At 41.7% G+C, this 26,429-nt stretch overlaps 1 protein-coding gene across 7 annotated transcripts in view; it reads right to left on the bottom strand.

The window, feature by feature from the left end:
* The window catches only part of TTC13 (tetratricopeptide repeat domain 13), a 127,058-nt gene that overhangs the window by 55,102 nt on the left and 45,527 nt on the right, over window positions 1–26,429 (bottom strand). For all 7 annotated transcript variants that reach the window (XM_066235913.1, XM_066235905.1, XM_066235892.1 and 4 more), the window contains exons 2-3: window positions 3,442–3,536; window positions 788–863 (exon numbers count right to left, since the gene is read on the bottom strand). Coding sequence is in view for 6 of the 7 variants with exons in the window: in XM_066235905.1 (XP_066092002.1) it covers window positions 788–863; window positions 3,442–3,536 (171 nt within the window). In the remaining variant the exon portion in view is untranslated. The remainder of the gene's footprint in view (window positions 1–787; window positions 864–3,441; window positions 3,537–26,429) is intronic.

Genomic DNA, 26,429 nt, shown 5'->3' on the forward strand with positions numbered 1-26,429 from the left:
CTGTAGTTGGAAACGGGGAGGCAGTCAGACAGACTCCCGCATGCACCCTACTGGGATCCACCCGGCACGCCCACCAGGGGGCGATGCTCTGCCCATCTGGGGTCGCTCCGCCACAATCAGAGCCATTCTAGCGCCTGAGGCAGAGGCCACAGAGCCATCCTCAGCGCCCGGGCCAACTTTGCTCCAATGGAGCCTTGGCTGAGGGAGGGGAAGAGAGAGACAGAGAGGAAGGAGAGGGGGAGGGGTGGAGAAGCAGATGGGTGCTTCTCCTGTATGCCCTGGCCAGGAATCGAACCTGGGACTCCCACACGCCAGGCCGACGCTCTACCACTGAGCCAATCAGCCAGGGCTTAAACTCAACTTTTCTATACTCACATTCTTAGAACCAACAGTGACTGACCATTCTCATGAGTAAAATTAGCCTACACCTATTTTATTACACAGAAGATGAACATACGTATGACTCTCGTCTGCTTTTAATTTTATATAGTTCACACAAATAACTGTTTGATAAATTGCTACTCGTAAGAACTCATTATCATAATCATTAGTTTAATTATTAATTTCTATAGAAACACAGAGCTGGAACAGCCCTTCCCGGTCAGCCCATCCAGACCTTTTATGACATGATCCATGGACCCACACAACATCAAACCACTCACACTGGCACAGCCCGGTTCTGTCAGGCTCTATGCTCCTTCTGCCTCACCACCCTGCCCACGTGCTTTGCACTGAATCACAAATTCGAGGTACATACCACAGGAAAAGCCCCTGACTCAAATCTCACCTAACTCTTCATTGGTGCTCTCATTATCAGTAGCAAACGGGAATCTCTTCTGTTCTGCAATAGACTTGGCTTGGCTCTGAAATAAAAAAGACAAACATACATTTTAGTTTATCACACACATGAAGAGAAAACATAATAAAAACCTATATTTGAAAAATTAAAGCTACCTCTGGTTAAAACACAAGTACAAAGATAGAGGTTAGAGAGCATCGCAGCTTAGGAGTCACAGTTCTAACGTTACCCAGACGGAATGAAACATCTGAGAATTCTACCAGTAGGGGAATATTTCACACTTTATTTCCTCCAGTAAAACCTTGATGACTAGTGAGAAGCTAAACCAGCCCTTTCTTGTTTTTCTTTTAGGCTGGGAGCTTCCGCACATGGGATTCAGGGAAGGTTTCTTAAGCAGCACGTCAGGTCCTGGCCGGTTGGCTAATTGGTAGAGTGTCAGCCCGGTGTGTGGAAGTCCTGGGTTTGATTTCCAGTCAGGGTACACAAAAGAAGTGAATGTCTGCTTTTACACCCTTCCCATTTCCCCTTCTCTCTCTCTTCTCTTACTGCAGCCATGGCTTAAATGGTTCGAGCAAGTTGGCCCTGGGTCCTAAGGATGACTCCACAGCCTCGCCTCAGGCTCTGAAATAGCTCAGTTGCCGAGCAACGGAACAGCAGTCCCAGATGGGCAAAGCATCACCCTGTAGGGGGCTTGCTGTGTGGACGTTGGTCATGGAGTATGCAGGAATCTGTCTCTCTGCCTCTCTGCCTCCTCATCTCTCACTTAATTAAAAAAAAATTAAAATAAGAAGCAGCACATTTAACACATGAGTGAATCACATACAGCCATGTGTGACCAGACACAAATCCTCCTTTTTTGTCGGATGACTAAGGACAAGCATACAGATGCAAAAGCTGTTTCTGCTTAATAAACTGCTTAGAGCCAAGAAAAGGAGGCTATGGATAATTCTTTTAATACTTGAAAAGTCATTAATTTCATCAGCATTCAGTGAGAATCTATCATTTGTCAAGGCTTGGTGCAAATATATGGGAAAAGAACACAAATGAAATCCCGTGAAAAGAAGAAATCACTTAACAAGCAACATCAAGAGTATACTGAAGAGGATTTCTGATTTAAAACTTTTTTTTACTACATTAAAAATAAAACCAGTAACAGAAGTAGGCAGGGGTAGTACAGTTGGGACAAATTCAGTTCTTGATCAAAAAGAACAAGAGAATAAAGAATAAATAATCTAACTCCCATATTTTTAACCTAGGAAAAGTGCAAGGCCAAGATTGGTGGGCTTTCTCTCATAGGTTACTAACCAGTGCCATCTTAAACTGGAAATGCAACCAGTAGCAAATATCTGAATTACTATCAGTCATAAGCTCCCTCATAACTCTAAGAATCTAATCGCCTACCCAAGGTAGGGATTATCCAACTGCTACTAACTGTAGCAATGGCCAACTCACTACTTTATAAGATAGCCCAGTCTGGTCTTGGACAAGCCTAATTCAAAAGATTTTCCATATCAATTTGACCCCTATACAATGAGACAAAATCAGTTGATCTCTTGTTTGTAACTTCTAGTTGCAAACTCCCTTCCTTAGTTTGCAACTTCTATTTTCAGTAGTTATTACAGGAAAAGGCAAAGCTTTGCTTGAAAAAGTGTATCCTAAAGTGAAACTTTAAACAAAAGAAGAAAACAATATCTATGCAGCTGTTGAAGGAAAAAGCCTGGAGAAAAAAAAATATGTTAACCTTGGGCACTGAAAGAATAACTGAGCTCCATAGAATTAAGTGTGAACAGCAGGCAGAGCCTCCACCTGGAGGCAGTGAGGCCGGAAGAACACACATGCTAATGGGGACAGATGGACACAGACGATGCCTGGCAGGGCCCTCATCTGGACTAGAGAGGTCTCCTATACAGTTTCATTGGTACCAAAAAAAAAAAAAAGGCCCTGTCCGGTTGGCTCAGTGGTAGAGTGTTGGACGGGTGTGTGGCTGTCCCAGGTTTGATTCTTGGTCAGCGCACACAGAAGCACCCATCTGCTTCTCCACCCCTCCTCTCACTTTTCTCTCTCTATCTCTCTCTTCCTTTCCTGCAGCCATTTCTCAATTGGAGCAAGTTGGCCCTGGGCACTGAGGATGACTCCATGGCCTCTGCCTCAGGCACTAAAAAATGGCTCCAGTTGCAACAGAGCAAGGGTCCTAGATGGGCAGAACATCACCCACTAGTGGGCTTGCCAGGTGGATCATGGTCAGGGCACATGCAGGAGTCTGTCTCTGCCTCCTCTCTTCTCACTAAAAAAAAAAAAAAAAAAAAAAAAAAAAAAAAAAAAAAAGACAGCCAAAGACTGGTAAAATAAGATCATACTACAATCAATATACTTTCAAGTACATAAGACCCCTAGAAATAAGCCTCATTTATTCCTTGACAGTGAAATGTCCTAGGTCCAGAGTTTGATTCCTGGTCAGCACACACAGAATCAACCATCCAATTCATAAGTCATAATAAGTCAATGTGACCAAGTATCAGACGAACTACCTTCATCTTATACACATAAAACCACTTATCTCAACTTCTAGTTGATAAACAGAGGAGACCTCCACCTATGGGACTGTATCACAAAAACAGAAGTCATGGGTAGAAGATGCGTACCAGGATCTTTTCGGTGTTGAGGGAAAGCAGGGAGTCGCAGTGTGGTGATCCTCTGGACTCGCAGTCTGAGTCGTGGAAGTTCAGGAAGGATGACTCTGAAAAGCAAACGTTCCTTGTTATTCTCCTCACCTTGAATTGATGGCTCTTAGGTGCTAAACTATGAATTGGAATGTTAGAATCCTCAAAACCGCCTGACCAGGTGGTGGCGCAGTGGATGGAGCGTCGGACTGGGATATGAAAGGACCCAGGTTCGAGACCCCAAGGTCGCCAGCTTGAGCGTGGGCTCATCTGGCTTGAGCAAAGAGCTCACCAGCTTGGACCCACGGTCACTGGCTCTAGCAGGGGGTTACTCGGTCTGCTGAAGGCCCACGGTCAAGGCACATGTGAGAAAGCAATCAATGAACAACTAAGAAGTCGCAACGCGCAATGAGAAACTGATGATTGATGCTTCTCATCTCTCTCCGTTCCTGTCTGTCTGTCCCTGTCTATCTCTGCCTCTGTAAAAAAAAAAAAAAAAAAAAAAAGAATTCTCAAAACCAAAATAAGGACGAATGTGTATTCCACCTTCATAACTGTGTTAATGTTTTACAGTTCCCAAGTATTGTGCACACCCACTCGTGACTGCCCTCACAACCATTCTGGAAATGATCAAAGCCAGCTAGACTTTTCAGATGCTGAAATGAGGTTTAGCTACATTGGAACAAGAGGGCAAAAACAGTACTAGTCCAACACTAATCTCATTGTGCACATGGAATCAATACAGATGCTAAGAGCCTTCCATTAGCTCTCTCCTATCTGCAGCATTTACCAAATCAGGCCAGGAAGATCTAATGTTAAAAGATACACACTAAAGATCTAGTACCACAAATACAAATAACTCCTAAAATTCAACAAGAAAGACAACCCAATTAAAAAAGACGGTCAAAGGTCCTGAATAGGCAATTTTCCAAAGAATATATAAAAATGGCTGTTGCATTCATGAAAAGATACTCTACACATCATTATTGGTCAAGGAATGCAAATTAAACCATGAGGTACCACATCACACCCACTAGGATGGCTATAATTCATTTGGAAATGAAAAAAATCTCAAGTGTTGGCAAGGATTAGAGAAATTAGAAGCCTTGTGCATAGCTGATGGGGATGGAAAATGTTATGGCTACTGTGGCAAACTGTGGTAGTTCCTGAGAAAGTTAAACATAGAATTAGTGTATGATTCCATCACTCCACTCCTAGGTATATACTCAAGAGAACTGAAAACAGGAACTCAAGAACATGTGCACACATGTTCACAGCAGCACTATTCACAATAGCCAAAAGGAGGAAACAGCCCCAAAGTCCACCAACACATATACAAACTGAAGTATACACACACTGGGGTATTATTCAGTCTTTCAAAACAAGAATGAGATACTGATACGTATTACAACATAGGAGAACCACCTAACAAAAATTAAGTGAAAGAAGTCAGAGACAAAAGGTCACATACTGTATGATTCCACTAATATGAAATGTCCAGAACAGGTAAATCCATAGAAACAGAATGCACACTGCTGGTTGAAGGAGGAAATAGGGAAAAACAGCTTAATGCAGAAGGGGGTTAACTTTGGAGTGAAGTGAATTTTTGGGGGTGACTGCACAATACTGTGAATGTACTAAATGCCACTAAATTGTTCACTTAAAAATGATTAATTTTATGTTATGTAAATTCTGCCTCAATATATTATTTAGCCTGGCCTGTGATAGCTCAGTGCATAAAGTGTCACCCTGGACATGCTGAGGTTGCTGGTTCAAACCCCTGGGCTTACCCGGTCAAGGCACATACAACAAGCAACCAATGAACAACTATAAGCTGATACTTCTCACTTCCCCCTCTCTGTAAAATAAATAAAATATTTTTTAAGAAATGGAAAATGAATTATTTAAAAATGTATATGCTCTAACTCAGTAGTCATAAATGAGCATCAAATTACACTCAAGGAACTATGTGAGCAATTTAGCTAAATTCTCATGTGTGTCGGTCTTAACAACAGGAATCAGGACATGACATATCAAAGGAACCTAGAGTAGGGAGCAGCCACTGAAGTTGGCATGTTTCATTTCACAAGGCACAGGCAGGGCTGAAAAGGATAGGTAGGTTTAGACTGGGCTACAGAGAGGGAATGGATACATCAGCTAGAACGAGGGAAGTACACAAAAGTACAAAGGCAAGAACACGCTGAGGGGCAGTGAGCAGACAACCCTGGCTAGAGGTGGGAGTTGGTGCTGGAAAACAAAGTGAGGTTGGGAGGTGAGTAGTCAGACTGAGAAAGTCCTGGTCCCAAGAGCTGGGCTTTATTTAGTCTGACAGGAATGAAGAAACACTAACGGTTGTTGGTAATTGCTGAAGGATAGTGACACAATAAAGACATTTTGGAAGTATTTATATATTAATTTAAAACCTGCTTCTACCTTGTAAAAAAGCTAACATGTAAGACCTTACCATATGCTAAGCACAGTGCTAAGCATTGCATATACAATGCCTTATTCTATTCCAAAATCCCTCTTCTTTGTGGAATTAATTTTGGTTTCAATAAATAAATTACCTATATAATTTTAAGTGGCTGCTCAGTACTCTACTGCATGAAACTTAATCATATTTCAATCATTGGATAATTGAGATGCCCTTTCTTTTCTCCTTAATTTAAGTATAAGTATCCTTGACTTATATTTTTGCCAATTTACCCAATTAGACAATTAAATTAAATTCTAACAAATATCACTTCTGAGGCAATGGATTTTAAAAACAGTTTTAAGATCTTTTTTCATATATGTTGCTCCATTTCCCTCCCAGGTAGTGATAACTCCATTCCCACTGGCAATGTCCGAGAAGGTCTACTTCCTTCTATCAAAGTACTGGCATTCTCTTTATTTTTCTCACTCTGAGAATAGTATTAATAAGATTAAACTTTTGGTTTATTAGCCATTTATAAATTGCTTATATCCTTTGCTCATTTTTAAGTCATCTGAATCTATTCCAGCATAAGATACAGAGAATTTCTAATTATTCGTTTTCCAAATAGCTGGTTATCTTAGCATCACTTATTAAATTACCAATTTGAATGCAACCTATATAATACATTACAGTCACTGGGGTATGTCAAGACCTTTGTTGTTGTTTTTTTTAAGGAATCTTTGAGGTTTATATTGAACTTCTGCAGTAGCTCCAACAGATACCGTACTTCCCCATGTATAAGACATACCCCTTTTTCGAAAAACTTGGGGTCTAAAAACTGGGTGTGTTTTATATAGCGGTTGTAGGTTTTTTTTTTTACTTGCATTTCCTGCATTTTCACACTTGTTTTTGCACTCATTGTTGAAGACAGTGATTCGTCATCAGACACAGATGAGGACAAGCTAATGGATGGGAGTTTTGACACTGATAAGGAGTTGTATGAATTTTATGATGAACAAAACTTGAGTTCAATACTTTTACATAATACAATATTTTCCAAATTTCAGGCCCCAAAATTAAGGTGTATCTTATACATCGGGGGATCTTATACATGGGGAAATATGGTAACAGTCCATTCTCCACATAGACATTTACTTTTTAAAAAATGGAGTAATTCATGCTTATTGTAGAAAACATATAAAAATCCCCAAACATGAGGGGGGGGGGCGACAAGATGGCCATGGAGTATGCAGCCGTTCCAACTCCTACCCCCCAGAACCAAAGTGGGTTACAACTTAATTTTGAGAACAGTCATCTTGTAAGACCAACTTTGGACTAAACTAAGAGGATTTTATAGCCAAGGACCACCACAGAAGCCACACTGAGACTGGTAGGAAAGGCGGAGATGCGGAAAGGGCTGCCCTGCTCCCAGGAATGAGCAGCGGCCCAGAGAGATTCTCACGGCAGGGAGGGTTGCCCAGAGAGTTGTAGATCCTCGGCCCCAAGACCGGAGCCCCAGCCTACATCCCTGGAGCCTAGAAGAGGTGTACGGACTGTATTTAGCTGAGAAAAGAGCCTAGATACTGTTTCCAAGAAGGAGACAGAACTCTCAGACTCCGGCTCTGTCTTAAAGCCACCACACAGAAAACCTTGCTCACAGCCACCTACCAGGGGCTACAGGAGCGGGAAGTGCTGATAGAACTAGAGTTGCCAGAGGAGAGGATAATCTTGGAGGAACAGGGGGAGACATTTTGAGGGAAAGCCACCCTAACCCCTAGGCTGAGTCATTCCCCAAATCTAAAGTGAACATTTTTCCTGGGGGCAGCAACACCAGCAAAGGGAAGAATTTACCCCGCCCACCAGAGGCTCTCCTGCTCCAGTCAGAAAAAAGAGGCATTTAGAAGCAGGCAGCACGTTAGGAATACAGAAAGTGAGTGCTAAGGTCTGAGCTAAACCCCCCCCCCCCCCATGCTGCTGAGTACTCATCAGGGACCCGCGGTCTGGTGGCTCCGGGGCACAGCTGCAGGGGCTGAGGTGGTCCGAAAGGGTGCGCAGGAGCATGCCTGTAGAGGTGGAAGCCACAGCAACCGTGGCCCAGCGCTCCTGCGCAAGCTCACCCACGGCGCAAGCCCACCCTCAGCAGTGGAGGCCTGGACGACCACAGAGGTGGTCCAAGTGGGTGCATGCAAGCCCACCTGGGGAGGTGGAAGCCAAGGTGGGAGGTGGAAGCCAAGGTGGGAGGTCCAGGCTCGGGCATGAGCCTACCTACGGGCAGCAGAGGCCCCGCGGACTGTGGAGGCAGTCAGAGCAGGTGCGTGCAAGCCCACGCATGTAGGCAGAGGCCACAGGAGCACGTGTGCGAGCCCAACCATGGCACAAGCCTGCCCTCAGTGGCGGAAGCTGGGGCAACTGCGGAGAGGGTCCAAGCAGGCTGTGAGCCCCAGCATAGGCCTGGGTGACTACCGAGGCAGGCTAGTGCCAGCAGCGCCCAAGCCTGAACACAGCAGTTATGGCAGGTGGGCGGACAAACCACACATGGAAACACAGAGGCCACACCCACTGGGCTACTGTGACCACCCTTCTGAGTGCTGAAAAGTTAGAAAACAAAACAAAATAAATAAATCTCTGGATAGAATGACACCTGAGGTTAAGGGGCAAGCCATATCCAATACCATACCTAATTACTAAACAAGTAATCAGCAATAAGAGACAGCAGAAAGCAGATCTCAGGGGAATGTGAACTTTTAAATGAACTTCTCCCAGGCCAAGAGTAAGATAAAAGCCAGACTAGGAGTGCAGCTGATATTTACAAGGGCACCTGGGCCCAGCAGCCACAAAATCTGGATTGCCTGTAGCTCCAAAAAGGTTGATAAGAGCCAGTCATAGGCAGTAACCCCCCCCCACACACACACACACACTGATCTGCACCAGACTCTGGCCAGGGAGGTCCAGGGCAGGCACACCCAGAGGTCAGGTATGGAGAGCATCAGTTCAGGAACTAATAAATCCTTGTTAGAGTGGTAGCTTAAGGAAAGGCTCCTCACACATGACCCAGTTAAGAATAGAAAACGTCGACAGGAATAGCAAAATGAACAGTGACAGCAGATAAGTAGCCCACAGCAGATTACAAACAACAGCTGATGCCAACCCAAGAAAACCTAGAAACAACACAACTGAAAATTGGAGGCAGACAATACCAACCCTAGACTCAGCTAGCTACACAAACAATACATGCAAAGGAGGAGTCTATACACAGACAAAATGGGAAGACAGAGAAATGCAATCCAAATGAATCAACAAGAGAAATCCCCAGAAAAAGAACTGAATGAGATGGAAATAACCAAATTAATGGATGCAGAGTTTAAAATAACGATTGTTAGGATGTTCAAAGATATTAGAGCAACAATGGATGGACATAATGAGCACCTAAATAAAGAGATAACATGCATCAAAAAGGACACTGAAATTATAAAAAGAACCAGTCAGAAATGACAAACACAATATCAGAAATGAAGGCTACTCTAAAAGGAATTAAAAGCAGGCTGGATGAAGCACAGAATCGAATCAGTGATTTAGAGGACAAGGTAAGTGAAAGCACAGAAGCAGAACAGCAAAAAGAAAAGAAGATAAAAAAGTCTGAGGAAATGCTAAGAGAACTCTGAGACAACATGAAAAGAAACAACACCCACATAATAGGGGTTCCTGAAGGAGAAGAGAAAGAACGAGGGATAGAGAACCTGATTGAAGAAATCATAGCTAAAAACTTCCCTAAATTAATGCAGGAAAATGTCAACACAATTCAAGAAGCACAGAGAATCCCACTAAAGAGGAACCCAAAGACACCTACACCAAAACACATCATAATTAAAATACCAAAGCTAAGAGATATAGAAAGAATACTAAAAGCTGCAAGAAAAAAGCAGTCAATCACCTACAAAGGAGCTCCCATAAGGATGACATCCGACTTTTCAACAGAAACACTTGAGGCCAGAAGGGAATGGCAAGAAATATTCAAAGTAATGCAGAACAAGAACCTACAACACCAAGACTTCTTTATCCAGCAAGGCTATTGTTTAAAATCGAAGGATAAATAAAAGCCTTCCCAGACAAAAAAATCAAGGAATTCATTACAACCAAACAAATGCTGCAAGAAATGTTAAGGGGCCTGTTGTAAATAGAACAAAGGGGGGGGGGGGAATCTAGTAAAAGAGGAATTTAGATTTAAAGAATAAAATGTAAAATGGCAATAAACAACTTTATATCAATAATAAACTTAAATGTAAATGGATTAAATGCTCCAAAAGACATGGGGTAGCTGCATGGATAAGAAAACATAACCCGCACATATGCTGTCTACCAGAAACACACCTTAAAACAAAAATACACATTGACTGAAAGTAAAGGGATGGAAAAAATATTTCATGCAAATGAAAATGAAAACAAAAAGATGGGGTAGCAATACTTATATCTGACAAAATGGACTTTAAAACAAAGGCTATAGTAAGGAATAAAGAAGGTCACTACATAATGATAAAGGAAGCAATCCAACAGGAAGATATAACCATTCTAAATATCTATGTGTTGCCTGACCAGGCGGTGGCGCAGTGGATGAGTGTCGAACTGGGATGCAGAAGGACCCAGGTTCAAGACCCTGAGGTCACCAGCTTGAGTGCGAGCTCATCTGGTTTGAGCAAGGCTCACCAGCTTGAGCCCAAGGTCGCTGGCTCGAGCAAGGGGTCACTTGGTCTGCTGTAGCCCCGGTGGTCAAGGCACATATGAGAAACCAATCAATGAACAACTAAGGAACAGCAACGAAGAATTGATGTTTCTCATCTCTCTCCCTTCCCTTCCTGTCTGTCTGTCCCTATCTGTCCCTCTCTCTGTCTTTGCCAAAAAAAAAAAAAATTTAAATACCTATATGCCTAATATAGGAGCACCTAAATATATAAAGCAAATTTTGATGGATATAAAGGGCGAGATCAACAGCAATACTATAATAACAGGGGATTTCAATCCCCCACTAACTTCACTGGATAGATACTCAAGAAAGAAAATTAACAAAGAAACAGCAGACCTAAAGGACACATTAGATCAACTGGATTTAATAGATATCTTCAGAACCTTTCATCCTAAAACAGCAGAATATACATTCTTTTCAAGTACTCATGGTACATTCTCTAGGATAGACCAGATGTTAGGACACAAAACGAGTCTCAATAAATTCAAGAAGACTGAAATCATATCAAGCATCTTCTCTGATCACAATAGCATGAAACTAGAAATCAACCACAACAGAAAAACTGAAAAACACTCAAACACTTGGAAACTAAATAGCATGTTATTAAATAACAAATGGGTTAACAATGAGATCAATGAAGAAATCAAAAATTTCCTTGAAACAAATGAAAATGAACATACAACAACTCAAAATTTATGGGACACAGCAAAAACAATCCTGAGAGGGAAGTTCAGAGCATTACCGGTATACCTTAAGAAGGCAGAAAAAGCTCAAATAAACAACTTAACCCTGAATCTAAAAGAACTAGAAAAAGAACAGCAAGTAAAGCCCAGAGGAAGTAGAAGGAAGGAAATAATAAAGCTCAGAGCAGAAATAAATGAGATAGAGGCTAAAAAAAATATATAGAGGATCAATGAAACCAACAGCTGGTTCTTTGAAAGGGTAAACAAGATCAATGAACCTTTAACCAAACTCACCAAGAAAAAGAGAGAGGACTCAAATAAAATTAGAAATGAGAGTGGAGAAGTAACAACTGACACAACAGAAATACAAAGGATTGTAAGAAAATACTATGAAGAACTGTATGCCAAGAAATTAGACAACGAAGGTGCAATGGAAAAATTCCTTAAAACATATAATCTTTCAAAAATCAATCTGGAAGAATCAGAAAACCTAAACAAACAGAATACAGCAAATGAGATTGAAACAGTTATCAAAAAACTCCCAACAAACAAAAGCTCTGGGCCAGATGGCTTCACAGGCAAATTCTACCCAATATTTAAACAACTAACTCCTGTCCTTTCCAGCTATTTCAAAAAATTCAAGAGGAGGGAGAACTTCCAAGCTCCTTTTATGAGGCGAGCATAATTCTGATTCCAAAGTCAGGCAAAGACAATACAAAGAAAGAAAACTATAGGCCAATATCCTTGATGAATTTAGATGCTAAAATTCTCAACATAATATTAGCAAATAGGATTCAGCAATACATGAAAAAAAATCATACATCACGATCAAGTGGGATTTATTCTGGGGAGGCAAGGCTGGTACAATATTCACAAATGAATCAATGTGATTCATCATATAAACAAAAGGAAGGAGAAAAATCACATAATAATGTCAATAGATGCAGAAAAAGCATTTGATAAAATCCAGCACCCATTTATGATCAAAACTCTCAGCAAAGTGGGAATACAGGGAACATACCTCAACATGATAAAGGCCGTCTATGACAAACTCACAGCCAACATCATACTCAAAAATTAAAAGCAATCACCTTAAGATCAGCAACAAGACAGGGGTGCCCCCTTTCACCACCAGGAGTGGTCAACATAGTTCTGGAAGTCCTAGCCACAGCAATCAGACAAGAAGAATAAAAAGCATTCAAATTGGAAAAGAAGAAGTAAAACTATCATTATTTGCTGATATGATACTGTACATAGAAAACGCTAAAGTCTCAAAAACCAACTGGACCTGATAAATGAATTCAGCAAGGTGGCAGGATATAACATTACTATTCAGAAATCAGAGGCATTTTTATACACTAACAATGAACTGTCTGAAAGAGAAATTAAGGAAACAATCCCCTTCACTATAGTAACAACAAAAAAAGAAAGTACCTAGGAGTAAATTTAACTAAAGAGGTTAAAAATTTGTACTCAGAAAATTATAAAACATTGATAAAAGGAATCAAGGAAGATACAAACAAGTGGAAGCATATACTGTGTTCATGTATAGAAGGAATAAACATTATTAAAATGTCTGTATTACCCAAAGCAATCTATAAATTCAATGCAATCCTATTAAAATACCAATGGCATACTTCTAAGATATAGAACAAATATTCCAAAAATTTATATGGAACCAAAAAAAGAACACGAATAGCCCCAACAATCTTGAAAAAGACAAATAAAGTGGGTGGTATCACACTTCCTGATATCAAGTTATACTAGAAGGCCACTGTACTCAAAACAGCTTGGTACTGGCATAAGAACAGGCATATAGATCAATGGAACAGAACAGAGAACCCAGAAATACACCCACACCTTTATGGACAATTGATATTTGACAAAGGAGGTAAGAGCATACAATGGAGTAAAGACAGTCTCTTTAACAAATGGTGTTGGGAAAATTGGACAGCTACCTGCAAAAAAAATGAAACTGGACCACCAACTTACCCCATTCTCAAAAATAAACTCAAAATGGATAAGACTTAAATATAAGTTGTGAAACCATAAGCATCTTAGAAGAAAACATAGGCAGTAAGCTCTCTGACATCTCTCGCAGCAATATATTTGCTGATTTATCTCCACAGGCAAGTGAAATAAAGGACAGGATGAACAAATGGGACCGTATCAAACCAAAAAGCTTCTGCACAGCAAAAGACACCATGAACAAAATAAAAAGACAAACCACACAATGAGAGAACATATTCAACAATATGTCTGATAAGGGGTTAATAACCAAAATATATAAAGAACTTGTAAAATTCAACACTAGGAAGATAAACAATCCAATCAAAAAATGGGCAAAAGAAATAAATACATACTTCTCCAAAGAGGACATATAGATGCAAATAGGCAGATGAAAAAATGTTCAACATCACTAATCATTAGAGAAATGCAAATTAAAACCACAATGAGATACTTCACACTGGTCAGAATGGCGCTCATTAACAAAACAGCACATAATAAGTGCTGGCAAGGATGTGGAGAAAAGGGAGCCCTCCTCCACTGCTGGGGGGAATGCAGACTGGTGCAGCCACAGTGGAAAATAGTATGGAGATTTTTCAAAAAATAAAAATGGAACTGCCTTTTGATCCAGCCATTCCACTTTTAGGAATATATCCTAAGAACACCAAATCACTGATTCAAAAGAAGAAATGCACCGTCATGTTTATGGCAGCATTGTTTACAATAGCCAAGATCTGGAAACAGCCCAAGTGTCTGTCAGTGGACGAGTGGATTAAAAAGCAGTGGTACAGGCCCTGGCCGGTTGGTTCAGCGGTAGAGCGTCGGCCTGGAGTGCGGGGGACCCAGCTTCGATTCCCGGCCAGGGCACATAGGAGAAGCGCCCGTTTGCTTCTCCACCCCCCCTTCCTCTCTGTCTCTCTCTTCCCCTCCCGCAGCAAGGCTCCATTGGAGAAAAGATGGCCCGGGCGCTGGGAATGGCTCCTTGGTCTCTTCCCCAGGCGCTAGAGTGGCTCTGGTCGCGGCAGAGCGACGCCCTGGAGGGGCAGAGCATCCCCCCCTGGTGGGCGTGCCGGGTGGATCCCCATCGGGCGCATGCGGGAGTCTGTCTGACTGTCTCTCCCCGTTTCCAGCTTCAGGAAAAAAAAAAAAAAAAAAAAGCAGTGGTACATATATACAATGGAATACTATGCGGCCATGAAAAAGCGGAAATATTACCTTTTGCAACAACATGGATGGACCAGGAAACTATTATGTTAAGTGAAATAAGCCAGGCAGAGAAAGAAAAATATCATATGACCTCATTCATTTGAGGAATCCAATGAACAATGTGAACTGAGGAACGAAATAAAGGCAGAGGCAGGATCAAAGGGACCAGAGGGAAAGCTGACAGAGGAAAAGGGGATAAGACGATGGGATCAGAGAAGGGAAAGAGATTGGTGAAATTATATATACATAATACAGCGTTATAGAGAGCAGAAAGGCAGATCCTGGAGGGAAAAGGGGGGTGTTGGGGTGAGGGGGTATGGGGGATGTTGAGGGGAACACAGTTGTGGGAAAAGATGTATTCGGTGGGACACTTGAATCTATGTAAACACAATAAATTAAAATCAATTTTTAAAAAAAGAAAAATCCCCAAACATAAATAAAAGTCATTTAGAATACCTAGGTCCTTTAAGATCCACTGTGAGCATTTTGGTGTCTGTAATTAAGAGTGATAATTCTGAAATCAGGCAGCCTAGGTTTGAGTTCCTTTCCTCTGCCAACTTACTGGCTCTTGTCACTGGTTTGGGCTCTTTGATCTCCCGTTTATTTGTAAAACAGAGTCAATAACAGTATCCATCTCACAGAAAGGGTTGTGAGGTTTAAATAAGGAAACTGAACAAGAGACATTGTTTTGTAACCTGCCTTTCCAAGTTAGCAATGTAAATAATTTGCCATGGGATTAAATTTTCTTCTACATTATTTAAATTTAAGGTAGTGAGATTTATCATTTTTAATATTTTTAAATAAAATTTCAATTCTCTACAATAAACTTGCATTTTGTTGTCTCTAAACTTTCTAGTCCCTTCTCATGATGTTTAATCTGATTTCGGTGTCACATTGTTTCAATTACTGTGACCTTACAAGAAAAGCATCCATTTAATGTAAAGCCAAGGCTCAATAATTTTTTTTCAAAAACTTGGAAAAAAACATTGGATAAACATTCTTCAGATAAACTCCAGCCATTCAATAAATCTCCAAAAAAAAAAAAACAAAAAACATATCCCTCTATGATTTTTACTGCAAATATATTAAAATTGTAAATTAATGAGGAATACTTGACCTCTTTACAAAATTGAATCTATTTATTCAACTCTTTTATTAACCCATATGAAATGTTGTATTTTTTTTTTTTTTTTTGTATTTTTCCGAAGTTGGAAACAGGGAGGCAGTCAGACAGACTCCTGCATGCACCCGACCGGGATCCACCTGGCACGCCCACCAGGGGGCGATGCTCTGCCCATCTTGGGGCGTCGCTCTGCCGCAACCAGAGCCATCCTAGCGCCTGAGGCAGAGGCCACAGAGCCATCCTCAGTGCTCGGGCCAACTTTGCTCCAATGGAGCCTTGGCTGCGGGAGGGGAAGAGAGAGACAGAGAGGAAGGAGAGGGGGAGGGGTGGAGAAGCAGATGGGCGCTTCTCCTGTATGCCCTGGCCAGGAATCGAACCTGGGACTCCTGCACGCCAGGCTGACGCTCTACCACTGAACCAACCAGCCAGGGCCGGAATGTAATTTTTATATAAAATTTAGACATTCAAGTTTGTTGTGATTTTAAAAAATTGGTTGACCGTAATCACTGATCACTACATATTTGTTGAGCATGTACCGTGTCCCAGTCACTGCCTCAGCCTCAATGGCTGTCAAAACCAGAAATGACCCTTCCTTATATACAGGGATATGGTTCACTGGGAAAAACTGACAGTCACACAAAGAAATATAATATGACAATAGCTTATGGTCTATGAGTTAGAGCACACTGCTCTATCTATTGCACCACCACCTGGTCAGGTTCATTTAACATTTTTAAACATCCAGTTGGAAGCTTCTGTATGTGCTATAGGTTGAGATTGATGTATTTTACAACATAAAGATTTTATTCTTTTACCAAAAAATTCAAATCAGGAAAGCTGGCTGACTTTATCAAGTGTTTTTGGATATTTCTTTTAGATAATCATATGATTTTTCTCCCTTGACCTCTTAAGGTGGTTAATCCAATTTTTTTAAAAAGCTGAACCATCTTCGTACTTCTAGAATAAATTAATCGATCAAGGCAGTATTCTCTTAATTGCCTGCTGGCTTAAGTATACTAACATTTTACTTAGTTTTATAAGTATGTTATAGTCCTCCCCTCATTGTATTAGATTCTGACATCAGTATTTTTCTGTCATTTAAAAAAAAACCATAGTTTGAGTTGTAATTCGAGTTGTCTAGAACAAGAAATATTTTTTAATGTAAAAATAGTTAACTCATTATGGCTTTGATTATTTTACAATAACCGAACCAGCTATATTTGAATGGTGTAGATTTCCATGGAATTAGGAAAAGCATTTCCCTTCTTGCTTAGGTCATACAAGTAAAATTTAATGGTAATTACTACAGAAATAGTCTCAAAGCACATCAGAGAATCTCATTTTTTTCTTCTACATCATCTTCCTGGACATTTCTTTATTGCTTCACATTTAAACCTTATTAGCAGAGATTTCTACACAGTTTTATCTTAATTTTGAAGGCTATAAGAAAAGGTTTATTTTGGCTTTTCGTGCCTCTCTTGTGCACACATCCCCCATTCACAGTGTACATCTGCATCTACACTCCTATGTACACATAAGCCTTATCAGGTTTATCTATTTTATTCTTTTTACATTTTATTCTTTTTAAAGAACCTATTTACCAATTCTGTTGCTGCTATGTGTTTCATTTATTCTAGGTTGGTTCTCTTTAATCCTTTCAATACCCTTTATTTCTCATCTTGGTTCTCAAGTGAAGTCTCCAGTTCATTTATCATTTATTCCCTTTCTTCTTTAGTACTAAGAAGCCATGGAAGGCTTAAGCAGGAAGCAGGATCCCTGGCAGGTGTGTGAGAAGACAGGACTGGAGACCAGAGCAGGGAGGCCAGGTGGGAGGCCGTGGCCAGTTAAATGAGAAGAGTCCAAACAAAGGCTGAGTCCACTGGGCTGAAACGGAGGGTCACAGTCTAAAGAGATAAATGAAATCAAAACAACAGAGCTTTGAGAAAAATTAGGCATGGCATGTGGGGAAAGGCACTGGCTTCTGGTTCACATAGCTAGAAAATGATTGGTGCCATTAACTAAAATCGAAGGTTTAAAAAAAATACTTGAAGGACAAGAGTAAAGAGGAACAAATATATGGTGACCGAAGATGATTTGACTCTGGGTGATGGGCACACAACCCAATCAACAGTTCAAATGCTATAGAGATGTTTGCCTGAAATCTATGTGTTCTTATGGACCAATGTCACCCCATTAAAGTTATTTTTAAAAATAAATAAATAATGGGAAAATGAATTTGAGGGAAGAGCTACCTTTGGGTTTAGGTCAGCAGCCTGTGATAAGCTGAACTGCAAATGATCCTGCATGTAGTTAGGAAATTCCAGACAGGTAAGAGCTGTTGATCTGAATTTATAATCATTACCTTAGGCTCACTATACACATGGGGGGAAAGCTCCATGTTAACTGACACATTCTAGGTCAAAAAATGAAGAAATTAGAAAAACCAAGACTTGCCACATCTGTACTTGAGGACACCACATCAATAAAGGTCCAGGATACATTTGCCACCACTCCCTCTGCCAATGCTGGGTGCCAGTAATAAATGGCTTAGGTACCACAATGCCATCCAACTTCGTTTCTCCACTCCTCACTCACAGCTAACTTTACAAAGAACAGTTTGGTGATGAGACAAGAACCAGGAGACTCGGAAAGTTTTCTTTATCGCTTACCTCTCCCTTAACTGCCTAAAAGAATTCAGATGAAGAGCCTGTGGCAGCAGGAAGAGAGCTAACAGCCGATATAGCTACAAAGAGTACAAGCCAAGTGTCCTGAACTGGAAGAGACTCTGCAAAATCTGTTAGTTCAAATTCCTGTGTCTCTTTGTGCTTGGCATGGCAAGCATTTCTCTGCCAAACATCTGTTCTTCCCATCTCCCTGAGAAATGCCATCTTGCCCTCTGAAGTCCCAGACTGCTGCCCCTTTCTCCTTAGCTCAGGATGGCATAAGTCTCCACTGCCTGACCGCCTGTCAGGCATCTAGCTAGCTTCATGGAGCCCCACATACGTACAGACAAAATTAAATTTCTTCTCCTGTTAATCTGTCTAGTGTCAATTTAAATCTTATGTCAGCCAGAAAAGCCTAGAAGGGTAGAGGAGAAATGTTTCCTCCCAGCAGAGCTGAATAATAGGTTTAAGAGAGCACTGGAGACATGGAGGCCGATCATATAAATATCTCCTTTAAGGAATTCTGTTGTAACAGGAAGCAGAAAGATGTCTGTCCTATCTTTGTTGCTTGTTTTTTCAAGATGGGGGCTGTTACATCCACATGTATGCTGATGGAAGATGAGGGAGTAATAAGCTGTGCACAGAGTGCACTGAAGGTAAAAGCTGCAGGATGCTGCTAGAATGGTGGGGAATGTGCAAGTTCTTTATTGGTCAAATAACAGGAGGGCATTATTTCCTGGTAAGAAGAAGGTGGCACTAGAAGCAGCGAGTATTTGTCATGCATTCATGTCCACCAGTGAAAACAGAAAGCTTGCAAACAGTAAACCCATAGCCAATCCTGAAGGAAAACGTTTTGTAAGAATTCAGCAGGTGCTGGCTTTGGCTGGTTGGCTCAGCGGTAGAACGTTGGCCTGGCGTGTGGAAGTCCCGGGTTCAATTTCCAGCCAGAGCACACAGGAGAAGTGCCCATTTGCCTCTCTACCCTTTCCCCTCTCCTTTCTAACTCTCTCTTCCCTTCCCACAGCCAAGGCTCCACTGGAGCAAAGTTGGCCCGGGTGCTGAGGATGGTTCCACGGCCTCCGTCTCAGGCACTAGAATGGCTCTGGTTGCAAAGGGGCAACGCCCCAGAGGGGCAGAGCATTGTCCCCTGGTGGGCATGCCGGTGGATCCTGGTGGGGCTCATGCGGGAGTCTATCTGACTGCGTCCCCACTTCTAACTTCAGAAAAATACAAAAAAAAAATCAGCAGGTGCTAGGCTGTGCTCATCACCTGATCACCTCACACTTGTTATAATAGCCTGCAGAGTTTACCTCAGCCAACCTGTGGGTCGCGACTCCGGCGGGGTCGCGACCCACAGGTTGAGAAGCACTGGTTTACCTGGAAACAAGGATAACTGAGCTTTTTCTATAGACAGGTCAGAACCTGGAAGTCAGGCGCCAGATATTTCTTGACAATTCTAGTCCCTAGGTATAGGATAACCTGGGAAGAACAGACAGCATTACTGTAGCAAAGGAGCTACCTAAAGGCCAAGCAGCTGTTGTGTACCATCAACCTGCACTGCCTTTGCTTTTTATCGACCTCTACATTTGTAAGACAACCACAGTTTAGGACACTGAACATTACCTTGCCCCATGCAAGGTAACATTAGAATGTAATAACAGAAAAATTTCACCTCTGAAGAATTTATAGCCTGACCAGGCAGTGGCGCAGTGGATAGAGTGCCGGACTGGATGCAGAGGACCCAGGTTCGAGACCCTGAGGTCGCCAGCTTGAGCGTGGGCTCATCTGGTTTGAGCAAAAGCTCATCAGCTTGGACCCAAGGTCACTGGCTTGAGCAAGGAGTTAGTCTGCTGAAGGCCCACGGTCAAGGCACATATAAGAAAGCAATCAGGCCCTGGCCGGTTTGCTCAGTGGTAGAGCGTCGGCCTGGTGTGCAGGAGTCCCAGGTTCGATTCCTGGCCAGGGTACACAGGAGAAGCCCCGATCTGCTTCTCTACCCCTTCCCCTCTCCTTCCTCTCTGTCTCTCTCTTCCCCTCCCGCAGCCAAGGCTCCATTGGAGCAAAGTTGGCCCAGGCGCTGAGGATGGCTTCACGGCCTCTGCCTCAGGCACTAGAATGGCTCTGGTTACAGCAGAGCAATGCTCCAGATGGGCAGAGCATTGCCCCCTGGTGGGCATGCCGGGTGGATCCCGGTCGGACGCATGTGGGAGTCTGTCTGACTGCTACCTCGTTTCCAGCTTCGGGGAAAAAAAAAAAAAGAAAAAAAGCAGTCAATGAACAACTAAGGAGTCGCAACAAAAAACTGATAATTGATGCTTCTCATCTCTCTCCGTTCCTGTCTGTCTGTCTGTCCCTGTCTATCCCTCTTTCTGACTCTCTCTCTGTCCCTGTAAAAAAAATTTATGTGCTTCTTTTATTCCAATAAAATATTATTCATTGGCACCTAAGAGGTGAAAGTTACCAAAAAACAACCTGAAGCCTGACCAGTGGTGGCACCTGGAACACTGAGGTCAGTTTGAAGCCTCAAAGTCACTGGCTCTGAGTGCGGCTCATCAGCATGGAGCAGGAAATCGTCCACATGACCCCAAAGCTCACCAGCTTGAGCTCAAAGGTAACTGGCTTGAGCAAGTGAACACTGGCTTGCCCTGGTCAAGGCATGTTCAAGAAGCAATCAATACACAACTAAAGTGAAAGCAACTATGAGTTGATGCTTCTCACCCTCTCTCTCCTTTCCTGTCTTTCCAGCCAAAAAAACAAAAACAAAATAAAACAAACAAAACCAAACTGAAAAGGATCTGCAAGGCCACCTTAAAGAGACAGAATGGCTTTTCAACAAAACGTGGTTGTAACCTGATCTAAGTTGTATTAATCCACATAAAAATATTAACATGTAATGGGCTGTATAAAAGAAAAGGAGTTGGTCAGCTGCACAGAAGGGAAAAAGAGGCATGCAAGCAAATTAACTGGTGCCAACGCTAAAACAGAAGAGGGTGGAGGGTGCCGTGGCCAACCAACAGCAGCTGGCCTCGTTCACAGAGGCTGTTACTTATCCTGAGTTGTACACTGGGTCAAAAACGTATCAGATGCCTGACGGGGCACATATTTTTAAAAACTGAGAACTTTCTCATAAACCCATACATACTGTCAAATGTTTACTGGGAAAGCTGAAGCATTTCTGACAAGGGAACACATAGTCACTCACAATATCCCAAACACAAGAGGGAAAGTCACAAGGGACATCAACTGGTTGGTCTTTCATGTAGAAGAGGCAATGAGCAAAAAGGATGGGCCATCTGAGACAGGATTCCCCGTGTGTCAGGAAAGAAGGCCAGCACCACTGCACCACGCTGGTTCCTGAATCAGAAATAAAGCCATACCAAGCATTTCAAATGAACTTAGGATAACATGGAATGAGAAATCTTAAAGAAAAGATTAGCAAGCTTAAAAACAGATGTATGTCACTTATTGATGGGGGTTCCTTCTGGTTACACAGTTGTTCAATTTGTGAAAATTTATGGAGCTGTATACTGGCAACACATTCATTTTCTGCATAATTTCATATTTCAATAAAAAGTTTTCTTTAAAAAAAGGTAACAAAAGAAAAATTTTGAAAAGCATTAAACTAAAGTGGAAAGTATAAAAATTCTGCTATTTCAATAAACTTTGGGAATGTTCTACCTGCAGAGAATAAGACCAAAATAAAGCTAAGATGACCTCCTTAAAACATCACATTGTGAAAAGGGGAAGCTTTAAAAGTTGGTCATTCAGCCATTATTAAGTGTGATGAAGTCAAGCCATGTCTACACACTGCAGAAGACTTCCTGAAAAGTTTCTATACAGCAAGTGCTCTGCCACTTCTGGTCGTCACCTTCCCTTCCCTGTAGGGTAGATGCTAAAACCCACACCATGTCGCCATGTATCGTTTGCCCTTATTCAAAGGGAAAGAAAGTTAACCCTCATCATCCACAGCTGAACATGTCTACCAGTGCACAGATCTAAAGGTGCATGTCAATCTTTTTTTTTTTTTTTTGTGAATGTCATTCTTAATGACATCAGCTCTGTATGAAAAAGCTAATGGGTGTGCAAATGCCATGGCCTAGCATCTTCTCAGGCTCACACTACAAGAAGCGAGTACTCAACCCATAGGACTTGCTGAAAGACGCAGCTCAGTCAGGACCAGAGGCGATGCCACTGTGGCTAGAGCTGGGCAAGAAAACAGTATATGACTTTCTGCATCACTCTGTACCTCAGTCCTGCGTTACTTTACACTGGCAAGAGCTTTGCCACAAAACTACATATGATAAAAATACAGGAAATCAGGGCCAAGGCAAAAAAGGACTAAGCAAATACACTAATAGTAAGGGTTACCACAGTTGCCATGACTAAGCATAAATTGTGGTTCTTTAACTTCCTCGTAGCCAGAAGAAAAAAAGGAAGAAGTCCTTATAAAAGTTCCCCTCTGATTCCTTATTACCACTGCGGCATTGCAGTGATTTAAGTGCTGTGAGAAATCAGACAGACCTCATTTATTTAAATGACTGATTCCTCAATTAAGAAAGATACTATACATACTGACAATATTTAAGTCTTACGGACTGTCAAAAACAGAGCTAGATTGCTAGTTACTTCCTTATTTTTTTGCAGTTAACTCCCAAACCAGACAGACAGACACTAAAGCTCTTTCCTCCACAAAGAACTATGGGGAAATAACCTCAAATCTGGGGTGATTAATTTCAACAAAAAAAAATTATTTCAGGTTGTAAATTACTCACTGAACTTGACTGAGGCACTAAACATGGATAGTCACCAGTTAGAAGGAGCTTATTTGAAAACTCAAATATAAAGACAAAGTATGAGACTACCTCACTTAGAAACAGAAGAAAAGTCTCAAGAAGGTAAGAAAAAGAACAAAAAAATCACAAAAATTCACTGTTCTTATTAATACTGTATTTTATTTCTTTTACTGATTTCAGTGAGAGAGGGAGAGAAAGGAACACTGATCTGTTCCTGTATGTGCCCTGTCTAGGGATGGAACCGGCAACCTCTACTGCACAATAAAAATGTCTACTTTGGGAGGATGCTCTAGCCAACTGAGCTATCCAGCCAGGGCAATACTACATTTTCAAAGAAGAAAAACAAAAGGTTTCTTTTTCTTTTTTTAAACAATTAGATTTTAATGTATCAACTCTGTAACATTTGGGTGTCAGATATCCTAACATCTCTCCAAATCTCACTCTTTCCAAGTCCCTGCCCAGGTCACCTCTCAAGGGTATGTCCCACACTGCTCTTTATTCTTCAACATGCTTGTCACTAGGTTATTGTACACTGCCTTCTCTCCACCACCAGGGCACAGGCTGCCTGCAAGGAACTCAGTCACTGTGGGGCAACCCCAGGGTCTTAGAACAGAGTGATATCTAGTGGCACACAAAAAGCTTTAAAAAAAAAAGCTTTTCAGTGAAAGAGCAGACCCATTCTAGCTCTAGAGGTCAAAATATTAGGGTCAGTAAATTATTAGGCAAAATATTAGGGAAGCATCCTTTCCCATATATAGTTATAAAATTCTAGAAGTTATTTAAGAATACAACCTTCAACAAACAGTATAGGATTTTATCATTAATATTAGTAAGAAATTACACTAATATGCAAATATTACTGAGATAAGGCATAACCAGTCCAGAGGCTAGGTTCAACTCCTGCTCGACTCGACTGTGTAACCTCTCCTAAGTTCCCTTTGCCTCAGTTTCACCTTAGATAAAGTGGGGATAAAAACAGTACTGGCTTCATACTGTGAGGATACAATAAAAATGTGCACAGTGTTTACAAATTTAAAACTGAGGGAAAGAGTTGGGGGCAAATTTCTGTTCACTATCTCTTCTCACAATTCCAAACTAATAACAGGGCAAAAATAACAAGGAAAATTTATTTTTATTTGAAAAATATGTACATTACAGTGTTAATTTTTTTTAAGAGTAAGGTTATTTTCACTACAGGAAAAGAGACAATAAGTTTGTGGTTATATATATTTTGCAAATAAAAAGCGTAATGTAAAAATGTGCACTTTTAAAAAATGATCTGGAAGTAAGGGCCTACGGACAGTCAAGCTCAAGTGGAGACTCCAGCACCAGGGTTCACCCACACTTGCCATCTCCGCAGTTGGGCCTCAGTGGGGTCTGCCCACTGACATCTAGCTGCTTCTGGGGCCTGGAAGCCACTTGCTGGTGGTCCACACAGCATGGCCAGCCACTGCCAGTGCGCTATTCAGCCCGATGGGCTCCCACCAGCTGCTGTCTTTGGCCCTACAATCACTGGGTTTCTGTCCTAAAGAAATACATAGACAGCCCATCAGCAGTGTTCATATTTAGACCCAAGCACGCATCAGCTCATCCCTCTGGATCTGAAAGCTGTGGGAAGGCTTCTGAAAAGTGGCTGTACTCCTGTGTCTGCCCTTTGTACAGGGACTGGCTTTACACAAAGAGGCTTGTGGATGCCCAGGCCAGCGTGTGCCAACATTATGGTGAGGTCAGGTCTGTATGATTCTGAAGAACTGAGTAGTTCTGGATCCTGGCACTAATGTAAACCCTTATGTTGATCACATATTAGCTCTACATACAGAGGATGAGCCCCTCAAGCTGCAATATGGTTAATTGTAAATCCTGAATTTGTTCCTATATCTGTTCCTCTTAGGACAGAGAGGGGCTAGGATAGGTTTCACAGGGTCCAGTTTCTACTTGCTTGTCCAGGATAAGGAGGAAGAAATGAGACATTTCAGGAATCTCCACAACAAGGTCACATACTACAGCCAGTAAAGCCATGGGAAACAGCTAGAGCCCCAAGGAGCACAAGCAGTTGCCTCTGGGAATTATCTACAAAGGCTGACGAAGAGTGGCAAAGCCACTTTAGCGCCTGTCAGCAGCTCCTGGGACATGTGTGTCAGCCAGGGAGGCTGTCTGAAAGACTTGTGCCACTCAACTGCAACAGTACATTTTAAATTCCAAGGTAAGGAAGAGAAGTATTACATGGGGGAGATAGAAAGAAAACTCGAACATTTCAATAAATTATGCTTAAAGCCTCACCCTATGTGTTCATCCTCTGAAGCAGAGGACATTAGGTAATGGGGTCCATAAGTGAAGGAATGGGGGAATGGACAGGATGATTCCTCCAAATGCCTTGTTTATGAAAACCTGCATCTTTATCTGGGAGGAAAAGCGCAATACAGGTCAGAGCAGGCTCAAATGAGGACTTACACACTGCATAAGCGTGATGCCACAGAGCGGAATGAGCCATCTGGATCAATAATATTGTTGTAAGGTACCAAAAAGCTGAAAATTGATATTGATATTCTGGGAGGAAAGGTCAGGCTCCCCTGTCCCGTCCCTCCTTTAGGGAGGGAGAAGAATGTAGAAGTTTCTGGCTTACAAGAACAATGGGTCATTCAGTTTCAAATCTAAAATAAAGGTTAACCTAGAAACTTCTCTTTCAATAGGAGACAGAATTTACATATCACCTTGTACTGATTGTAGTTTCTCCCCCTCCCTGGAATCTTGAGGGTAAAATACCTCTAGGCTAGTGAGGGAAGATGAACCCTGAAAGATTTGTAAACATCTTTGATTGTGTTACCTTAAAAGTCTTAATATCTCTGTGTATCCCCTAAACAAATGTTGCCAGTTGTACCATGATGTCATGCTCTCCCCCACCCCGTGATCAGGGGTATATAAGCAGCCCCTGAACTATTTTTGGGACTCCACAATTTGGGCTTGCAGATGCCTGTCGGCATATTAAAATTTCCTCCTCTAATAAAACTCTTCAAAATTCATCTGGACTGGGTGTCTCTACATGAACTCGATGAAATGAGGTACAGTGCCTTTCAGACTCTGGAATACGGTACTTTATAACAGTATCAATTGATTTCATAGTGCAACTCAATTTGTATCTTCCATTGCCCAGAATCTGGGTCTCCTATAGCCAATCTAGGAGGGAAGGGGAAATGAAGATTTACACAATACATTCTATTTGCTAGTAAAAGCTGTAGGTGTGCTTTCCTACCTACAACCACTTAGTGTTGAAGATAGTTTTATCTGGAACCTAACCACCTGAGCTTTACAGCTGTGGGACCTCAGGAAAGTGATGGTGTCAC

Source organism: Saccopteryx bilineata, chromosome 1 (genome assembly GCF_036850765.1).
Source record: "Saccopteryx bilineata isolate mSacBil1 chromosome 1, mSacBil1_pri_phased_curated, whole genome shotgun sequence".
NCBI classification, from domain to species: Eukaryota; Metazoa; Chordata; class Mammalia; order Chiroptera; family Emballonuridae; genus Saccopteryx; species Saccopteryx bilineata.